The sequence below is a fragment of the Scardinius erythrophthalmus genome (assembly GCF_964197995.2).
Source record: "Scardinius erythrophthalmus genome assembly, chromosome: 16".
Lineage (NCBI taxonomy): Eukaryota > Metazoa > Chordata > Actinopteri > Cypriniformes > Leuciscidae > Scardinius > Scardinius erythrophthalmus.
In genome coordinates this window covers 28155774-28177314 of record NC_138236.1, presented here as the reverse complement: position 1 = coordinate 28177314, position 21541 = coordinate 28155774, and the positions used below count along the sequence as shown (strand labels likewise).

Sequence of the window (21541 nt, the reverse complement as noted above, 5' to 3'; positions counted from 1 at the left end):
CACACCTAGTTTCTCGTTCTTCTCACATAATAAAATGATTTCAAGTCACATCAATATTTCATGTCCATTGATTTGTTTAAAAAGTAACAGTAAAAAGGCAGACAATGTAAAATCAGCTAAATATTACTGTAACAACAACAACAACAACAACAAAACCCTTCAGGGTGATGCAAGACACAACATCCTGTTGCCAATTATTTTGGAATAATAACAGACTGACTGTATATTATCCCTTACATATGAACAATGACACTTTTCTTTTTAGAGCTGCTTTAAAGCTGAAATGAACTCTGTTTGCATCATTAAATCATTGTCCTGTTTTCACTGTAAAGCTGCTTTGAAACAATCTGTATTGTATAAAGTGCTAATAATATAATACTATGTAATAAGAATAATATAATAATATAAATAAATAAAGATGACTTGACTTGACATATAATACATAAAAGATCATTGTTTTAGGCTATAATCAGATGTTTAGAAATGCCATGAAAACTGTTGAGCATTATATAATCTTTCCAGTAACTTGAGTAACTTAATTTATGTCAGCTAATCATTTAATATGGCTCTACAGTCACTAATTTTAGTTAACTTTATTTTCTAAGCTATGCAAAGCTTTGGCCTGAATTTTCTGAAATTCCCTGGTTTAAAATCATTAGAAGAAAGTCAATGGGTGGCAGGCTTATGTTTTAAAAGATTATGTAATACTCTATTCCTTTGTGGGTTTTTGGAATGAGGAGCTTTTAGTATAATTTCGAATGATTGCTCTTTTCTTTCATCCACCTTAACCACAAAAGACAGGCCTTTTCGGCAGTCATTACAAAATCTTTCCATTTGTTTTCTTTGTGTAGAAGTACAATTTTACACAAGCAGATGAATGTCTTTAATCATAGAGATTTTATTATTGTTATATTGCATTATTATAAGGCTTTTTTTTATTAAATATGCAGTTATAGTCATGGTTTCAGAGATATACAGGGATTACTTTGCATGATACTAATAGTAATCTTATTTAACATGGAATGGCTTAAATATCTGTGTAATTTAGACTAAATGGATGATGTATTTAATTTCATTAGAAATTATAAGGATTTAGTTTGGAATGACTGTTAATATACTATACCAATATACTATCTTGATATGCATGCAGTGAGCTAAAACATATTTCTCGACAGAACTTCTTCCCAGAGCAAATGGTTGCCTGGTGTCAGGAGGCCAATGGGACCATCCCACCTTCTCAGCTCCTGCAGGTACAACATGGGCATGTGTTCTCTTTCCCATCACCCGCTGATCTAACATCAGCCCATACATTTTTGGGAAAGTTTCTTCTAACTATAAGTAACTTTGCAACTGCATGTCAACTAACTCTCATTAGAGTATTAGTAGACTGTCTGCTTAATATCTGCTCACACTTTATGTTAATGTTCCCCCCAACAGACACTCTACTGACTATAAGTAATTTTATAAGTCAACTTATTCTTAAAACCCAAAACACCTAAACTTGATAATACTAAAAATCTACTACAGTCTACTAATACTCTAATGAGAGTTAGTTGACATGTAGTTGCAAAGTTACTTATAGTTAGTAGAGTCTCCAAAGTTGACCATCGAAATAAAGTGTAACCCCTCTCTTATAAACTAGCTTATTCAGCTGAAGTAAGATATGCCAAACACTTTTATATGCACTTTGGACTATTTACATTATTCTATTTACAGTATTAATTTTACAAAAAAGACTCACCAAATATACATGTATTTTGTCAGATTTAACTGTTTTTCTGGGGATGAATTTGTCCTCAAAGTGTGCCTAAATGGCCAATGGTGTGCCAATTTTGAAAATATTACTTTTTATTAGTGATTTATTGGCACATTCAGATCTTTTTTTAAAAACCTGGTGGTGAATAGTTTACACTGAAAGGAAACCATTCTCTACCAAAAATCTTAGCTGACTGACTGCTTCATAGAATGTTCAAGTGTTCTCTTCTTTTATCTCCAGAACTTCTTAAACTCCAGCAGTTGTCCTGAGATCCAGGGATATTTGTATGTGAAAGAGATGGGCAGGAAATCATGGAAGAAACTGTATGTGTTTTTAAGACGGTCAGGATTGTACTTCTCAACAAAAGGAACATCAAAGGTGAAATGGCAAAATTTTGCTTAGTTTCTCTCTAGAAAAAAAAAATTGTATAAAAGTGGTCTGTTTTACTAGTCTACATCATGTGCAAGCCTCTGTTAATGTCTTCAGGAACTGGCTAGATCTGACCCCTCCCCGTTTTTGAGTGCTCTTTTGGTGCCCTTTCCCTCCTTATCCATTAAATGACATGAGCTGTTGGCTGATCTTTCACAGGAGCCCAGGCATTTACAGCTACTAGCAGACCTGGATGACAGCAATGTCTTTACAGTTATAACAGGGAGAAAGCTGCACAATGCACCGACTGACTTTGAATTCTGCATAAAAGTACGTTTATGTGGTTTGTTATGAGAACTCTTAAAGTAGATAAGCATTTCAAAGTAAAATATAAAATATTCAACACAAATTCAGTGTAAAAAAAGCTTTGATCATTTGGTTCTGTCAAAGGCAGAAAAGCACAATGGAATATCTCACAAAGTTATTTATTTATTTATTTTTAGCAGAGGGGCTAATGTTGTGCATTATGATCATTTTCAGCCTAACAAAGTACGGAATGAAGTGAAAGAACTGAGGATGTTGTGTGCAGAGGATGAGCAGAGCAGAACATGCTGGATGACGGCCTTCAGACTCTTTAAGGTTAGTAGTGGAAGCCCTTTTCACTGGCTGATGAACCTTTGCCTTTTCCCTGGCTGATCTAGAACCTGCACCCTTTCTGTGGCTGATCTAGAACTCACGCCCTTCCCTTGACTGATCTAGATCCTGCACAATTTATCTGACTGGTCTGGAACATCTCTAACCTCCATGCACCCTTTCCATGGTTCTTTTGTGACTGAGCTAGAACCTACACTTTTCCCCGACTGATCTAGATCCTTGACCATTTTCCTTAACTGGTCTAGAACCTGCAATCTAGGACCCTCACTCTTTTCCAGGATAATCTAGAACCCACTGCCATCAAATCTTTACCCTTTCATTGGCTTGTCTAGAACCTGCACACTTTCCATTATTGATCTCGAACTAGAGGCTTTTCCCTTATCTAGAACCCATACCCTTTTTTAGGCTGACCTTAACCCACATCCTTTCCCTGACTGATCTACAACCTGCACTCTTTCCTTGAAGCCTATTCACACCAGCAACAATAGCTGTAAAGATAATTATAACGATAACTTAGCATCCACACCAGCGGACAATATCATTCTGATTGGCTGTCAATATTTTTATCGTTCATCAGCTGGAGAAAAATCATTCTGAAAGTGATTCCAACTATATCGTTTCTCTGCCGTTATCATAGTTGTGGCGTGGACGCTGCTATTCTTTAATATTGAGAATCATTTTTTTAAACTATATCTTTAGGCTATCATTATGTTAATAGGAATCGTCCTTGGTGTGAACAGGACTTAAGATATTCTAAAACCTGCATTCTTTCCTTGGCTGATCTAGGACCCTCACCTTCCAGGCTGATCTAGAATCTGCACAGTTTCTCTGACTAATCTAGAACCTTTCTTTGACTGAACTAGAGCATGGATAACTTACATGCAGTGATGTTCTGTGCATAATACATAGATGTTGTATATTATTACGTTGTGTACTGAAAGGAAAAATACAAATTGATTTAACATACAGTCATGACAATGTGTACCATACACTTATACGCTGCTCTCATGAGAGTGTATTTGAGGAGAAAATCTCCATACAGTGTGTAATGATTCATTTTAAATGCAATGAATGTTTCTCTACATTAGCATTATGTTTTATTTTGGTGTTTTGTTTAAGAGTATCATTATTTTTTCAACTTTTTAACACTTTTTTTTTCTTCCTTATAGTATGGAATTTTACTCTATCAAAATTACAAGATCCCCCAGCAGCGAGAAACGTTGCTTTCACACTTCTCAGCGCCTGTGGTAAGACTCTTGTTTCCTTTAACCGACTCCTGCATTCCCTCTCTCTTCCTTTCTACCTCACAGATGGAGCATTAATCACACATGTGTCAGTATGTGGGCCATGATGTCACATTATGGAATGATTGTTCAAGTGTTGGCAGTGAAGTTATTTTTACAGCTTGTCCTATGGATATTATGCAATTCTGACAATTTTAGAACAAATGAACACAAAGATGCAAACCGATTCTGATTTTAAAACTTTTTTTTTTTCTGTTAGCAAACAAAACAACAATCCATCCATGTTTATGTTATGCTTAAATATTTTGACTATTACATTACTTACTGGTTTGGGACATGAAGACTAGGTCATGAACAAAGTATTTATCAAAAGGTAACACATCTGTTATATGGCAAACAAAGTCATTGTTTCTTCTGATCTTTTTTTTTTTTCCAGAGGAGTGTCTCAGAGAACTCTCTGGTTGCCATGGATTTCTCAGGGAGGATAGGCAGAGTGATTGACAATCCCGTGGAGGCTCAGAGTGCTGCCATGGAGGAGGGACATGCCTGGAGAGTTAGTTCAAATAATAATTTTTGTTTTGATTATTTAGTTATTTATTAGGTACACCTTGCTAGTACCCCATTTTGCCTTCAGAACTTCCTTAATTCTTTTTGGCATAGATTCAACAAGGTTCTGGAAACATTCCTCAGAGATTTTGGTCCATATTGACATGAAAGCATCACGCAGTTGCTGAAGATTTGTCGGACGCACATCCATGATGCGAATCTCTTGTTCCACCACATCCCAAAGGTGCTCTATCGGATTGAGATATGGTGACTGTGGAGGCCATTTGAGTAGTGAACTCATTATAATGTTCAAGAAACCAGTTTGAGATGATTTGAGCTTTGCGTTATCCTGCTGGAAGTATCCATCAGAAGATGATTACGCTGTGGTCATAAAGGGATGGATATGGTCAGTAACAATATTCAGGTAGGCTGTGGCGTTTAAACGATGATCAGTTGGTACTGAAGGGCCCAAAGTGTGCCAAGAAACTATTCCCCACACTATTACACCACCACCAGCAGCCTGAACCGTTGATACAAGGCAGGATGGATCTATGCTTTTATGTTGTGTACCACAAATTCTGACCCTACCATCTCAGAGACTCAATGTTTTTCCAATCTTCTATTGTCCTATTTCCTATCCTCAGTTTCCTATTTTTAGCTGACAGGAGTGGCACTCGGTGTGGTCTTCAGCTGCTGTAGCCCATCTGCTTCAAGGTTCGACGTGTTGTGTATTCAGAGATGCTCTTCTGCAGACCTCAGATGTAATGAGTGGTTATTTGAGTTACTGTTGCCTTTCTATCAGCTCATACAAGTCTGGACATTCTCCTCTGGCCTCTGGCATCAACTAGGCATTTTCGCCCATAGAACTTCCGCTCACTGGATATTTTCTCTTTTTCGGAAAATCCCAGTAGATCAGCAGTTTCTGAAATACTCAGAACAGCCATTCTGGCACCAACAAACATGCCATGTTCAAAGTCACTTAAATCACCTTTCTTTCCAATTCCATTCCAAAGCTCAGTTTGATCTTCATCAGATCATCTTGACCATGTCTACATGCCTAAATGCATTGAGTTGTTGCCATGTGACTGGCTGATTACATATTTGCATTAACAAGCAGTTGAACAGGTGTACCTAATAAAGTGGTCTGCTAATATCAGCACAAAAACTGTGTGGCAGGAGCTTCATGGAATGGGTTTCCATGGTCAAGAATCTGTATGCAAGCATCATATCACCAAGTACAATGCCAAGCATCAGATGGATTGGTGTAAAGCACGCTGCCACTGGACTCTAGAGCTGTGGAAACGTGTTCTGTGGAGTGACGAATCACGCTTCTCTGTTTGGCAGTCTGATGGATGAGTCGGGGTTTCGAGAATGCCAGAAGAGCGTTACCTGCCTGACTGCTTTATGCCAACTGTAAGATTGGGTGGAGAAGGGATAAAGGTATGGGGCTGTTTTTCAGGGGTTGGGAAAGGGATGGGAAATATTAATGCTTCTGCATACCAAGACATTTTGGACAATTCTATGCTCTCGACTTTGTGGGAACAGTTTGGGGAAGGTCCTTTTCTATTCCATCATGACAGTACCCCAGTGCACAAAGCAAGGTCCATAAAGACACGGTTGGATGAGTTTAGTGTGGAAGAACTTGACTGGCTCGCACAGAGCCCTGATCTCAACCTCATCAAACACTTTTGGGATGAATCGGAACGAGATTGTAAGCAAGTCCTTCTCGTCCAGCATCAGTGCCTGACCTCACAAATGCTCTACTGGATAAATCGGCAAAAAATCCCACAGAAACACACCAAAATCTGGTGGAAATTCTTCCAAGAATGGTGGAAGCTGTTATAGCTATGTTTTTAGAATGCAATGTCATTACAATCACTGTTGGTATAATGGTCAGGTATCTCAATACTTTTTGTCCATATAGTGTAGCAGGATGTAGTAAGTTTATTGATTATGTGGTTTTTGTGTCTTTTTTCAGAAGAGAAGTCAGCGTATGAATATCCTAGGAAGCCCCAGCCCGTTACACCCCTCATCATTAAGTGGAGGTACTTTCTAGAGCATTTTGACATCATTGCTGAATAAAAGAATGAATTTCTTTTACTCAGCATCATATTATAGAATCATTACTATAATACATCGCCTTAATAAGAAAAGTTCATTAATAGTTATGTAGTTGAAATCCTTGCAATATAAATATGTGAAATACAGTACATGCTTTTAAAGAAAGATAGCATCAAATGTGCACAGCATTCTGTTGAGAATTGCTCACCAACATTCTTGTCTTAAAGGCATTTTGTATCCCCTCTGATCCAGTTATCCACAGAACTCAGCTGTGGTTTCATGGTCGTATTTCACGAGAGGAGTCCCACAAGATGATCCATCAGCAGGGCAGAGTGGATGGGTACATATCATAGCTCATTAATTATTCTCAAAAACATGCTGGATGCTTCTCTGTTCTAACTATGCCACAGAGACTTACACTTTATTGTTGTTGTTTTTTTCAGAATGTTTCTCTTGAGGGACAGCCAGAGCAATCCCAAGGCGTTTGTACTTACACTGTGTCACCACCAGAAAATTAAACATTTCCAGATTTTACCGGTGAGATTTCATAGTTTTCTGCACTCAGAACATATTAGCATAGTAGCATGTTTACTTTCTGTGCTGATGCAACATATGACACTTCTAAAAATACTGTCTAGTTTTCCTTGAAACAAAATGAAAATGGATTAGATTGACTGAAAATCCCTTTTAACTTTCTGAGAATGAATGTGACAGGCAAAAACAACTCTTCTCAAGTATTGCTTTGAAAGCGCACAGCCCGCTGCACATAACGCGCATTCTTGTTTTAGCTGTGCCTGTAACAATCCTCAATACTCCAGGAGGGCGATAGAGTTAAACTTCAAAAGGTTGTGCCTTTAAACTGTTATTAATCAGGTATCTGGCTGTAAACATGTCAGCATGACTTCAATTAACATATTCAGCCAGAATTCTTTTCAAACTGTAGCGCCGCCGTCTGCAGAATCCAACGGTTTAGAATATTTTGCGTATTTGAATTGCATTCATTGAAATTGCAACCTGACACATTTCAGGATGCATGAAACAGCATCTGCACGTACAATGTTTTTATAAATTACTGACTAATCGTCCCTTTTCCAGTGTGAAGAAGACGGTCAAATGTTTTTGAGCCTCGACGATGGCGCCACCAAATTCACGGACCTGATCCAGTTGGTGGAGTTCTACACGCTGAACAGAGGAGTTCTGCCTTGCAAACTTAAACACCCTTGCACCACTGTGGCCTTATGACCTCCATATGCCTGATTCCACCTAAAGACACTAAAACACTAAGACGGCGTGTGCTGTGGTGTATTGCTGTGCTGCTGGGCTGGAGAAAAGCACACTGCGAGAGCCCCTCTCTATCAAGAAGAGAGAAATTCAAAACAACAAACAGGACCAGCAACTAAATAAAGGAAATAAAGCTTGTGTGTCAGCGCTGATGAACCTCTCAGCCACCTGCACACTCGACCGTGGCCAGAGCAGGTTCTCAGGACAATCAACAATCATCCGGAGGGAGTTTTCAGGATCCGCGGTCTGAATTGTGCAGATGCGATAGTGGTTTGGGAAGACCAGCAGAACACTCTTGGAACACATATTTGATTTTATTTTGCACTCATGAACCAGGAACAACCAAGCTATAGCAATTGTTGCTTTCATAAATTAAGCAGGTTTGATTCTACAATGTCCTGTGAGATGTAGACAGCCGATTGGAGTTTTCAGTACTGTGAAAAGACTTTTCCGTTACAATTGTGCTTTCTATCCTTTTCATCTGTAATCATTAGAATATTTAGATTTTTTTTTTTTTATGGTCTCATTGTCTTGAGAACAGAACTCGCATGCATAAATGCATTTGGCCTTTTTTTTTCTTCTTTTTTTCGTGTTTTAGTTCTTCCCCATCACAAAACATAACCTGCAGCACTCTCTACTGGCCATACCAAGAAGTAAAGTGTCACTCCTTCAAGGAATGGTTAACCTCAGAAAATTGAATTGGGTTATTTACTCACCCTACTGTTGTACCAAAATCATATGACTATCTTTTTCCGTAAAATGGAGAAATTTGTATTTACCATATTAACTGTACCACGGCTGTCAGTTTACAAAAAGGACAAAAAACATCATGAAGGTATTAAATACGACTCGTCTACTATGTATCAAGTCTTTTGAAGCCACGCGACAATGTCATATTCAAGACCAGCTCATTTAAGTTCAGGCCAAGACTTATATGAGTATATTGAGTCTGAGTCAAGACCAAGACCTGAAGAGGGTTGAGACCGAGAAAAGACAGAGACCAGAAAAGAGTTAAGTCTGAGTCAAGACCGAGTCCAAATGCTCCTAAGACCAAGACCATGAAAATATGAATCTGGTTATGATTTTGACATTCTTCACCTCTTGCCAAACTTGTGTCTAGCCTACTTCCTGAGTAAAAAAAAAAAAAAAAAGATTCTTCTTCAAAACAAACAAACAAACAAACAAACAAAAAAATCAACAGAAATGAGTTTGTGAAGGACATAAAGGTTCCTTTCAACTATTCCTTTAAACACGAGTAAACATGGCCTGATATCACCACCACATCCTTTAGGAACGGTGCCTTGATTTTAAAGAGGAGTCTGTTGAGTTCAGTGAAAATAACCACTAAACCCTCAGCTGGGAACTTCGCTGTGGGTCGCAGTCTATCAGGAGCTAGATCAACAAACTGGAATCTTTATAACTGCTGTCATCGTCGGTCCCACCTCCAGTCCGGTTTGTTGTTATTTTTCTCTCCATGTTTCGAAAGATTGTTTCGAGGACAGCACACTGTGAAGCCCGGGCTAAGAACACCCACAGAACCGCGGGGTTCAAATTTCTAATCTGCCTTTTCCATGGTACAACGGACGTGTAAAGTTTTTTTTTTTTTTTTACTTGTGACGCAATGTAAAGAAAGAGCCTTGAATTTAGTATGTACCTATGTTGTATTAAACTAGATTGAGAGGGCACAGCCACCATGTCTCCAAGTTTACACAGAGACCAGTATATAGATAAATGCAAACGACGCAATCATTTTTAAGTATTGCTTCAACAAATTTATTTATTCATCTGGATTTGATTACTTGAAATTTAGTTTCGTCGTTTTTTTTTTTTTTTTCTCAGCGCTGTTCGATACTATTCTTCCACATTTTTGTGAATTTTTCAGACCTCAGTTAACAGGACCCCCTTTCTTGAACCTTTTAACACAAATTCTTCATCAGTATCCCACTCTAGAACACCATCTTCGTGGATCTTATGTAGACATACAGTGCAGTCTGTTCAGTGGGTTGTACTGTTATGTATCTTGCTTTCGATCGTTGATATAGCACTATCTTGAAAACACATCTTTCTGAAAAAAGTTCCAGTGAACAAAAATGCAAAAACACATTATATAGGACATTAAGACAGTGCAACCCATTAAACAGAATATTGTACATATATCCCTGACAGCTTTATTCCCGTTCACGTTAATTGAACTATGGCGTCTACACGATTAAGGTCTATCCCTAGCAAATTTCCACATCGTCGTGAGTAGTTTTAATTGTCACAAAGTAACATTAAGCCGTTTGTGTTTTTTAATCCAGTTCATAGATGTATTCTAGGATGCATATATTTTGAGTCGGTTCAGTTAAGTAAGGGATAATGCACAATCAGCTGGCTTTTATCACAAAAAATTGCGCAAAAGGCCGATCCTGAAACAAGGGGTTTAATTTGCGATAGTAACTGGCTGACTGTACATTATGACTCTTATTACACAGCTACTTACAAATAAAAAGTAAATAAAATAAATAGACGTGAAATATTGATTTATCAAAACTATTTGATTACGTGACAAGGAAGAGATCGGCCAATCAGTATTTTAGAGAACCGTGTAATAAGGTAGTACTTTAGTAGACCTCATTAGATGATTTAACCACAGAAATAGGCTGCAGGGCTTAAGTCAGCGCTATTAGTATTCACTTGAATTTCTTTCTCAGTGTAAGTTAAGTTAGTTCAAGCCTTGTTTGAGGGTGAGTGTGTGTCAGTGTTGATTTAGCTGCAGTTTGGGTGGGTCTTACGTTCACCAAAAGAAGCAAGCACATAAATGCATACTCACACAAGCTTTGACATTATTGTCTTTATTTTTCAGGGTTTGATAAGTGAAGCTATACAATCAGTCAGCCAAGGACTAAACTATCTTTCAGTTACGATGCTATTGATTAGCATATTCTATCTATATCTATATATACGCATGGATTCCACACGGCCCAACACTATGTTGCTGTCTGGGCTATTTCTAGTGTAACAGCATGACAGGAATTTTTCCGCCTGGTTCAGACAGATGGATGTATTGAGTTGGGGAGGGTATATGTTTTTGTTCTGAAATCATTTAACAAGTAAAAACATGATTTTGGGATTTTGCCAGAGAGGAAGTTTGCTATATGTTACTGGTGAATCACTTGTGTGAGTAAAATTGATTTGTAGGTAGTCTGAGTAGCATTAGCGCTTAGCTTGCCTGTCTATTAATTGTCTATTAAGTGAGTGTAAGCAGAATGTCTGTTCACAATCCAAATACTCGGGGCGTCATTTCTGTGTTAACACAGTAATACACTTCAATCACGTTGTCCATACAAGTTAGCCTAATTTCATTTGCAGCATTGTTTAATTTTTAAATATATCATGTAACTTAACAGGACACTATAGTTACACTCCATTCATGTTGTTCAAGTTTATAGATACCACACTGAATTTTTGGATGCAGAATTTTTTTTCCTTCCAAAATGGCATATACAATGAAGAAACTTGACTTATTTTAGTGCATTTTTTTATTAGTTGGTTAAGTGTGTAAATATTGAATCTATTCTATTTTATGTTGCTTTGTCAAGCTAATTGACCTTAAAAAATATGTTATGTTTGCATCGAGCTGATGGAAAACTGGACTTTGTCATTGAAGGTCATTATTAAGCTAAATTGCTGTTTTAAAAACTCACTTATTCTCACAAATACTCTTATTATGGAAACGCTAACAAATGTATGCCTTGTAGATATTATAGAAATGTTTCTTTAATATGAATCAAAGACAGAATTTCTTTGCATTTTCCCCAGTGTTGTTGAAAGGAGCTGGTAGCAGCATTTGCGAAGTGTGTGATCTGTTGAGAGTTTATCAGTGAAAGAAACAAATGTCATTTTTATATTTAAAAGAAATGAATGTAACTGGGTTGCTCAGGGTTGAAGTGGAGGCTGTTTAAAAATGGTCCTGTGGACCAGCAAGACTTCTCTGTATTTTTCTTTTTATTAAACTAACAGTGTACTTCTTTTTAATTGAGTCTTTGACCACACCAGACCTCTATTGTTGTCCCTCCCCCTCCCCCTCTCTATTTTCTCTCTAGATGAAACTCTAGCCTTCAAGATTTTCTAGTTTCATCTGGATTGACTCTCTTGTATCATATAGCTTCCACAGTTTAATTTTTGGGTGAACTAAAGGGATCATTTACTCACCCAACTGTTTTTCCCCCATACAGTGAATGGTATGGAACAGATAAGCTTGGACATTCTGCTAGATAACTCCTTTTGTGTTACATGCAAGAATTTGTAATGACACAAAGGTGAATAAATAATGACAGACTTTTAATATTTGAGCAAAGTATTGTTTTAAAGCATATGCATATCAGGTGCCTCAAAACCCCACGGCCCATCCTCTCTCTCTTCACTAATGTCGACCTGAGAGGGTGTTCTTACTCAGGTTATAGGATTTGTGTCACGAGTATTAGTTCTGATGAAAGAGGAGGTCCTGCTTTTTATTACAGCGTTCATGTTATTGCATTATACACAAGTAGTAATTTCTTATAAACAACATGTAGGCTACTTAATGTGTAATTTTGTGGATCTGATTTTAATTATTCCTCTTGCCATGAATCATAGCAACATATAACGTAGGCTATGTAATGTGTGCACTGTAATCCAGAGCAGAACTTCTGTGACTTTTTCCACTGCATAATTTATCAGAATGTTTCCCAACAATCAGTAATATTTCCTGAGCTATGCGTGTCTTCTCAATGCAATATATATATATATATATATATATATATATATATATATATATATATATATATATATATATATATATATATATAATACCATGACCGTAAATGTAAGTAAAATAGAAATAAATATGAATTATGTATTTCAGGGAATGGAACAAACAAACAAACAATTGGGTTGAAAAAAAGGTTTCTTCTTTTCAGATTCTGTACTGATAATGTGTTCTGTTTGGTTCTGTAAATAGCTGAATGGCTTACACATTCTAACTGTAACCTTTTCAGGTATTTTTGTACAAATAAGGGACTGATATATTCTGTTTAGAATAAAACATTAATTCATTGCTATATCTCAAGGTGTGTTGATATTATATTAGCATGCAAACATCACACACTTACATTCATATGATTAAGTCATTAGCACTGGTAACAGCCTGATTAGCATATCCGTGTGTAACGTGTGTTGTAGGAGTTTGTAAGATGCTTACTGTTTAGGGAACATGCATGCGGACGAGTGGTTAGAGCAGCTTTTATGTGCACAGCTGTAATATCTTAGGCAGTTTTTAGCACATTTCATGCATAGTATTTCATAGTGTTCACACAGGCATGATGGATGGATGGATGAAAGTTTATTCTAATTTTTGTCAGCAGTATAAATAATTTTAAAGGCCATGTTGGAATTTAAAATGTGTATTACATCGACAAAATGAATTTGAATCTTGAATCAGTTCTGCTGCATCTCAAAAATGAACTGTTCAATACATACACAACAGTGAGCACTTCTCATAAAGGTTCTAAACGTTAGAGAGTTGTGATTACACAGCATACAATAAGACTATTTGCTTAATTATTTTGTAGAATCACTGTTTCTGTGTGATGCAAGCCATGTTCATGTCCACTAGAGGGCAGACAATCTCATTATCAGTAAATCATTTCAATCATCCTCACCTGGGGTGCGTTTCCCGAAAGCATCGTTGGCCAACTATGGTCGCAAGTTCATTGCAATGTCCATTGAACTCTATTGGTAACGACGGAACTTGCGACCATAGTTGGCCAACGATGCTTTCGGGAAACGCACCCCTGGATGATTCTTCGTACGTGGACGGTGGATTACTCAATTATCTGGATTTCACTGTTGACGATTTGACATGATACAGGATTGTTTGGTTCTTCGAAGCTCATCCCAGAGTTGCTGTCATAGCAACAAGTTCGTAAGCTCAAACCTGCTTTGGAGCAGGCATATTTCATGTAAACAGGGTTAGATTGCATTTTCTTGATGAGTCTTTGACCACACCAGAACTCTGTTGTTGTCCCCTCTGTTGTTTTTTTTCCCTCTTGATGAAACTCTGGCCTTCAATATATTCTAGTTTCGTCTGGAATGATTTCCCTCTTGCTAAAATGATTTTTCTCTTGCTTTTATATAGCTTCTACAGTTTAATTTTTGAGTGAACTATCAAAGAAAGGGGTGGGAGTGCCACCCTTTCTTAAAGGGATAGTTCACCCAAAAATTAGCAACAAGTCCGTAAGCTTAAACCTGCTCGGGAGGCAGGTTTTATTTCATGTAAACAGGATTAAATCTTTTAAAGATCTTAGTCTTTTTAAGTGGAGGCGATACTTAAAGTCCGTCCCAGCCACTGCTACTACTACTACTGCAACAATAATTTTAAATAATAATAATTTTAAAATTAATTTGAAATACCATTATGATATTGTGTAGTCTATCATAATAAACACAGACAGTTCTCACTAAGAGATTTATTTGTGAGGGAATAATTACATGATAATTTTATTGGAGTCTTACACGCATGATGTACGGTATAGTCTAAGCCATGCATTAACTTGTTCCGCTCTTATGGGACATGTTTTTGATAAGAAACTTTGATTAATGCCGACTCATAACAAATCTGATTCACAGATAAAATTAAATGAATGGCCGATTACAACATTTAAATAAAATGTAAAGCCTGTACTAATAGTAGAAATCGTGAAATAATGGAAATAATTGGGATATGTAGCAAACAGTACACATTTTATTTATCTATCCTCCTGAGAACCAGAACATTTTTCCATGTCATTATATTGTTTAGAGCATAAGAATCGAATATGAAAAAAAAAAAAAAAAAATTATATATATATATATTGTATGTTATGCTATGTCCTTTGTAGTGGACACCAGGATCAATAAAAATACATGGAATTACATGTAGGCTATAGGCAAAAACAATGCAATGTTTTTCATTCACCAATTTTTTTTTTTTTTAACTAAACTTTGTAAAAAGATGATTCTCAACTATGTTATGAAATATATAATAGAATCAATTGATATAGGGGGAGAGTGGGGTAAGATGAGCCAGTGGGTAAGTTGACCCACCCTCTTTATCTTGGCAACCGTACAGTTTTATTGTATTGTGACCATATATTTTGGAACACTCATCATTTCCACCAGACTGTGAAAGGGAGAAACACATGGGAGGGGTTTAAGACACCCATTTACTTTAAAAACAGTTTTTGGCTTGTCAAAGTAAAATTTTGCCATTTATGACTATTTAAAAGGAAATTTAATTATTAAATTAGTTTTTAAAAGAGGTAAATTATCTTTAAAATTTCACATGGGTTTGATTCAGATTCAGCTAGATCAGGGTGTCCAATCCTGCTCCTGGAGGGCCACTGTCCTGCAGAGTTTAGCTCCAACCCCAATTTAACACACCTGAACCAGATAATCAGGCCTTGATTATCTGGTTCAGGTGTGTTTAATTGGGGTTGAAGCTAAACTCTGCAGGACAGTGGCCCTCCAGGACTGAGTTTGGACACCCCTGAAGCTGCTAGATGGTCAGTTTACACCTAGATGGTGCAACTTACCCACTGACTCGGATCAACTTACCCCTTCTCTGGGAAAAATTGAGCCACGGGAACTCTTTTTTTTTTTTTTTATAATGGCGCTTTTCCACTGTATGGTACGGCTCGGCTCGATTTGCTTTTCCACTGCAGTTTAGTACCGTGGGATTATAGAGCCATACCGAACTGTACCATGCAGTGGAAAAACACCGTAAAAAACACCGCTCGGTAAAGCGAGCTGTACCGAGCCGTACCAAACGGAACAGCACCATAAGAAGCCATATTTTTAGAACCCTTTTTCATAGATATATTCTGATCATTTTAAATGTTATAAAACATCCTGAAATTACTTTAGATACTTTCATTGTACTTCTGCCTGATTTTCTGATCTTGAGGAACAAAAAAAAGGCTCATCTTACCCCACTCTCCCCTACTATTTTACCTACTATTTTACTTTATGCAATATGTGGGTAAAATGGCCATAAATGTGTCATCCCATTCAGTTAAATGTATATATACACTGCATCTATTTTGCATATTAATGTGTTATTGGGTTAACATGTAATGAAATAAAAAGTATAATAATGGGAGTAAAAATTGGCAACATTTTCATAATATCTAAATATTTGATAGGAATACTGATATAAATTTTTTTTTTCCCTATTCACTTATTGTGTCTCCCAAAATGCATGATAAACATACAGTGGATATGTATGAAATCAATGTCCTATTCAATCAATATCATATTGTGATTAGAAAATGTACTCGGTTACTAACGTAACCTCAGTTCTCTCTAGAAGAGGGAACGAGTACTGCGTAATATCTTACGCTAGGGGAAAATCTCTTTTCCGTGAGATATTGAAGCCAAAAATTATCCTTAATTTTGAAATAATGTCAAACGCGTTGCAGCAGCATGCAGACATAGGCAAGACGGCTCGCGAGCCTATTGGCTGCCCTGCGGCAACTGCAGCAGCCTATCGAGAGAGGCCCTTCGTGACGTCAGATCCAATGAGGGTGCTTCACGGCCACTGCGTCACGTCCCACCGAAACGGGCGTGGCTTGGGCCTATAAATACAGCTCGACAGGCTGATAGAATCTCTTTTTTTCATCGCCGAAGCGAACCAGAGTGTGTTGCAGGCACGGCAAATATACACAGTACTCGTTCTCTCTTCTAGAGAGAACTGAGGTTACGTTAGTAACCGAGTACGTTCTCTTACGAGAGGTCTCTCGTACTGCGTAATATCTTACGCCAGGGGAACACAGTGTAAAACGCTGTGCATGCTGAGATCCAACACCAAAGTCCTAGGGGCAGGTGCCCGGGGCTCATATAGTGCATGATCACCAGGGACTCGCAGAGAGTCCGGGAAAGAGGGGCTAGAACAGCATCATTCCCGTAATAAGTAGCATCCTATAAGGAGCAAAATATATCAATAGTGTTCCACACATGCAGGGCGAAAACTCGGCCTGGACTGATGAATATTATGGGTCTTACACACTGCCCATAGAGTTATTTAATCGATCAGCGAGCGGCGCTCAAGCAGTTTCAGTATTCTGAGCCGATAGCATCAGGGCAGACAATACTGATTTATTAGACCGAAAGCAGCTTAGCCTGCAAGGTGGAAACCTCTAGGTTATAAAACCTTATAAATGTAGACAGGGAGGCCCAGCCTGCCGCCATACAGATATCTTGCAAAGCAATCCCACTAGACCAAGCCCACGAGGAGTGCGCTCTGACACCTAACGGGCACTGCAGGCCCTGAGAAGTGTAAGCCAGCGCTATAGCATCAACTATCCACCTGGATAGACTTTGTTTCGACACAGCTAGTCCCTTAGAACGTCCTCTGAACAAAACGAGCTGCTCCTTCTGTCTGAAGACAGTCGAGCGAGACACATAAGCCCTTAATGCCCTGACCGGGCAAAGGAAGCCCGCGTCTTCCTCCTCATTAGAGACCGGCAGAGCCGACAGGGAAATCACCTGTGCCCTAAACGGTGTGTTGAGGGATTTAGGAACGTACCAGTGCCTTGGTTTGAGTATGACTCTCGAGTTTGGCTCAAACTCCATACACGTCGCGCTCACTGAGAGCGCTTGCAAGTCCCCTACACGCTTTACTGAAGCAGGAGCCAGAAGAAACACTGTCTTGAAAGACAAATGTTTGATATTTATTGATTGTATTGGCTCGAATGGGGCACCTTTCATGGCTTCCAAAACCGTAGAAAGGTCCCACATGAGGACTGAGGGAGGTCTGGGAGGATTCAGCCTCTTAGCTCCTTTAAGGAAGCGGATAACCAGATCGTTCCTTCCAAGTGACTGGCCAAGCGCCAGTTTAGTAAACGCTGCTATGGCCGCCACGTAAACCTTGAGCGTGGATGGGGTTCTACCCTCGTCCAGTAGCTCTTGCAGGAAGGAGAGAACCTCCGTCACCCCACAGTTTGAGGGTGATATGCCACGGGCTGTGCACCAGCTAGAGAACACAGACCACTTTGAGGAATAGAGCCTGATAGTAGACGGAGCCCTAGCCTGCGTGATCGTGTTTAACACTCCCACCGGGAGGTTAGCGGGTACCCGTTGATGGCCCACGCATGTAAGGACCAAAGCTCTGGGCGAGGATGCCAGATCGAGCCCTTGGCCTGAGAGAGGAGGTCCCTCCTCACTGGTATCGGCCATTGGGCAGTGCTTGTCAGCTGCATCAGAACTGTGAATCAAGCCTGGTTTTTCCAGAATGGAGCCACAAGTAGCACTGAGCATCCGTTTTCCCTGATTCGCTCTAATACCTGAGGCAGGAGCGTCACGGGGGGAGAAAAAGAGCATCCCTGCTCTTGGAGAAAAACTCCGGACAGTGAGCGTTTTCCTGAGACGCAAACAGGTCTGCCGAATGTCTTCCACAGCAGTTGGACTGTCTGCAGGTGTAGAGACCACTCTCCTGCCGGAACATTGTTTCTGGACAGTCTGTCTGGTCCCACATTCAGGTGGCCTGGCACGTGCGCTGCACTCAACGAGCGCAGATGGTGCTGAGCCCAGACCAGGAGGCGCTCCGTTTTTGTCCGGGAAGCAGACACACTCTGTCAGTTCAAAACTAGTTTAAAGACACATCTCTTTGACCTAGCATTCACATAATACATTATAGACTTCTATAATTCAATGTTAGGCTGCATAGATTAGGTCAGATGGAACCGGGAACACTTCCCATAAATCCTGATGTACTCGTTACATCATGAGAAGAATGGCATCTACGCTAATTTTAGTGTCTTTAGCCGCGTTTCCACCGCAGGAACTTTCCCCAGGAACTAGGAACTTTGGGCTGGTACTCGATGTGTTTACACCGCAGGAACCAGGGTCTAAATGAAGTTCCGGGTAAATATTTCCCCCTCCGATAGTCCCTGCTCACGAGGTAGTACTTTTTCAAAGTTCAGGAACTTTCAGGGGTGGGACTTGTGCGCTGCACAAGCTGATTGGTTGTGTTCACGCCGCATTTTGGTTGGATGACTCCACGCAGCATTTTCTTTATTTTTAACCTCCCTTTTAAAAAGTGGCTTCATGCAGTAAAGTTGTCTGTCTGCAAATATGGAATTTAATAAAAAAAACTGGGGGACTGGCGACGAGTTTCAGGCTTTATTATTTGGGTATTTGTGGAAGAGGAAACTTTCTGCGCGTTCGTCACAGCCATCTCACGGCCAATGTCCGCAATAGCTGATAACATACAATTTTATATCTAACGTTAGCATTACGAGCTCTGAAAACGCTTTATCAGTGCTCGTCTCTTTTATGCCACAGCTTTTAATATTAAGTCATTATGTTTACACATTGTCATCTATTGCAAGGCAAACCATGTTACAAATTTACTATAACAGGATTGAAATAGCGCATTGAGGTGTAACAAACAACTATTTACAAGACTGTCACTATTTATGATTGATAGACGGGGTTCAGGCTTTTTTTAAGAGTATTTACGCAAAAGGAAATTTTTGCGCGTTATTCCCAGTCATCTCACAACGTACCTTGTCTTAATTTTATACGCATACAAGCTTTCTGAACACGCTTTAGTATCAGTGCCCGTCTATTTTGTTATGTTAATTACCTCGTTAGTAAACCAATAACTGCAACACAGTTTGAATCTCCTCCAAACTTATAAATGTGGCGCTCAAAACTGATTACTGTCCGTCGCAGACTGGGAGGAGCAGTTGCGCGCAGTTTACCTTCCCGGTACTTTAGACCGCGGTGTAAACGCAGAAAGCAACCGGTCTGGGGCAAAAAAGGTTCCTGGGAAAAAAGTTCCTGGGACAAATTGTTCCGGGTAATTTCGGTGGAAAAGCGGCTTTTGTTTATCCCGAGGTTTTCCCGCAGCCTGCCGGATCCAGGCCGTATCCAGATCTGACGAAGGACCTTTGCCTGGGCCCGATGTCAACACAGTGCTGAAGTGCCAACTAGTCTCTCCCTATGGAGGATCCCTTTGCCACTCTACAGATAAAGCGTCAACGGGAAAACTCAATTTGTGTATCTACCCCGAATTGATAAAATAAAATAAAATTATGTATCAAAACTATAAGGAAACACCAGTAGTTTGTTTAGGCTTGGTTTGTAGGGAATTACAAACCTGCGCACATATATTCAAATGCACTTAACTATAGAACCAATTCTTAATGCGCATGTGAGCGCCATCAGCGTTTCTCACAGGTTCGCGTGTAAAGTTTGTGTAGAGAGAATGGTGTCGTCTTAGCGGCCCCTAATTTAATAACAAATTATCGTTGCGACGGAAGCGAATCAATCAAAACTAACTTTAGCTGGAAAATAACTTTATTAAAGAACCGCTATAAAGCCAAAACAATCTTACCTTAAATTATACGTTTATCTCTGTAAAGCTGCTTTGAAACAATCTACATTGTTAAAGCGCTATATAAATGAAGATGACTTGACTTGACTTGACTCCATCAGCCTGTATAGGTTTCGGGACCTGATACTTCCTTGGTGATTTATATAGGCCACCATTGACATGTTGTCCGAACGGACCAAGACGTGGTGTCCTTTTAACTGGGGACAAAAACGCTTCAGCGCATTGTCGACTGCAAACATCTCCAGGCAGTTTATGTGTAGGAGCTTTTCCCCTTCTGACCACTGGCCAAAGAACGGTCTGCCCTCGAGCAGCGCTCCCCATCCCGAGGTGGAGGCGTCCGTGGACACCACCTTCACACTCGAGGAAGTCTCCAGGCTTACATCTGAAACTTTCTGAGTGGGACTATAGTGCCGTAGCGGAAGGATTTCGTAATGCGCTGAATATTCAGTCTGCGCTGTGGCGATAGTTGTGCTGTCATAGACAGCGAGTCCAGTTCTGTGCCCAGAAAAGATATTCTCTGACTGGGAGACAGTGAACTCTTCGCCCAATTGACTTTGAGACCTAGATTCTCGAGATGTTCGAGTAATATGGTCCTGTGTTCTATGAGCTCTGACTGTGATCGAGCTAGAATCAGCCAATCGTCCAAGTAGTTCAAAACTCGCATGCCCCGGAGTTTCAGGGGTGCAAGCGCCGCGTCCATGCACACTGTGAATGTATGGGGTGCTAGGGACAGGCCGAACAGCAGGACTGTGTATTGATATATCTGGCCCTCGAAGGCGAATCTCAAAAATCGCCTGTGACGTGACGCTATTTGTATTTGGAAATACACGTCCTTCAGATCTATTGACATAGACCAGTCCCCTTGGCGAATTTGCGTGAGGATTTTCCTGTTTGTAAGCATTCTGAACCGGCATTTCAAAAGCACTTTGTTCAGCTGTCTTAGATCTAGAATGGGTCTGAGACCCCCGTCTTTTTTCGGTACCAGAAAATATCTGCTGTATAGACCCCCTTTGCTCTGAGCTTGAGATAAAGGCCCCTTTGCTCAACAGTTTCGTTATTTCGGCTCCAAGTAGATGTGCTACTTCCTTTTCTACCGTAGTTTCGATTCGCGTCGCGTAACGGTGGGGACGTCGAGCGAACTGTAGCGAATAGGCTCTCTTTATAATGTTCAGCACCCATTCTGATACCCCGGGAAGCTTTGCCCATGCACTTGCATGAATAGCTAGGGGTTGA

General features: G+C 39.5%; 1 protein-coding gene across 2 annotated transcripts in view; it reads left to right on the top strand.

Moving 5' to 3' along the window:
- grb10b (growth factor receptor-bound protein 10b) overlaps positions 1 to 12657 on the top strand; it is a 131228-nt gene extending 118571 nt beyond the window's left edge. For both annotated transcript variants that reach the window (XM_081388424.1, XM_081388423.1), the window contains exons 8-17: positions 1176 to 1250; positions 1997 to 2134; positions 2345 to 2455; positions 2666 to 2764; positions 3949 to 4026; positions 4460 to 4576; positions 6548 to 6614; positions 6883 to 6970; positions 7074 to 7167; positions 7726 to 12657. In XM_081388424.1, coding sequence (XP_081244550.1) covers positions 1176 to 1250; positions 1997 to 2134; positions 2345 to 2455; positions 2666 to 2764; positions 3949 to 4026; positions 4460 to 4576; positions 6548 to 6614; positions 6883 to 6970; positions 7074 to 7167; positions 7726 to 7872 — 1014 coding nt within the window. In that variant the 3' untranslated portion in view covers positions 7873 to 12657. The remainder of the gene's footprint in view (positions 1 to 1175; positions 1251 to 1996; positions 2135 to 2344; positions 2456 to 2665; positions 2765 to 3948; positions 4027 to 4459; positions 4577 to 6547; positions 6615 to 6882; positions 6971 to 7073; positions 7168 to 7725) is intronic.
- Positions 12658 to 21541: the final 8884 nt, after the last annotated feature.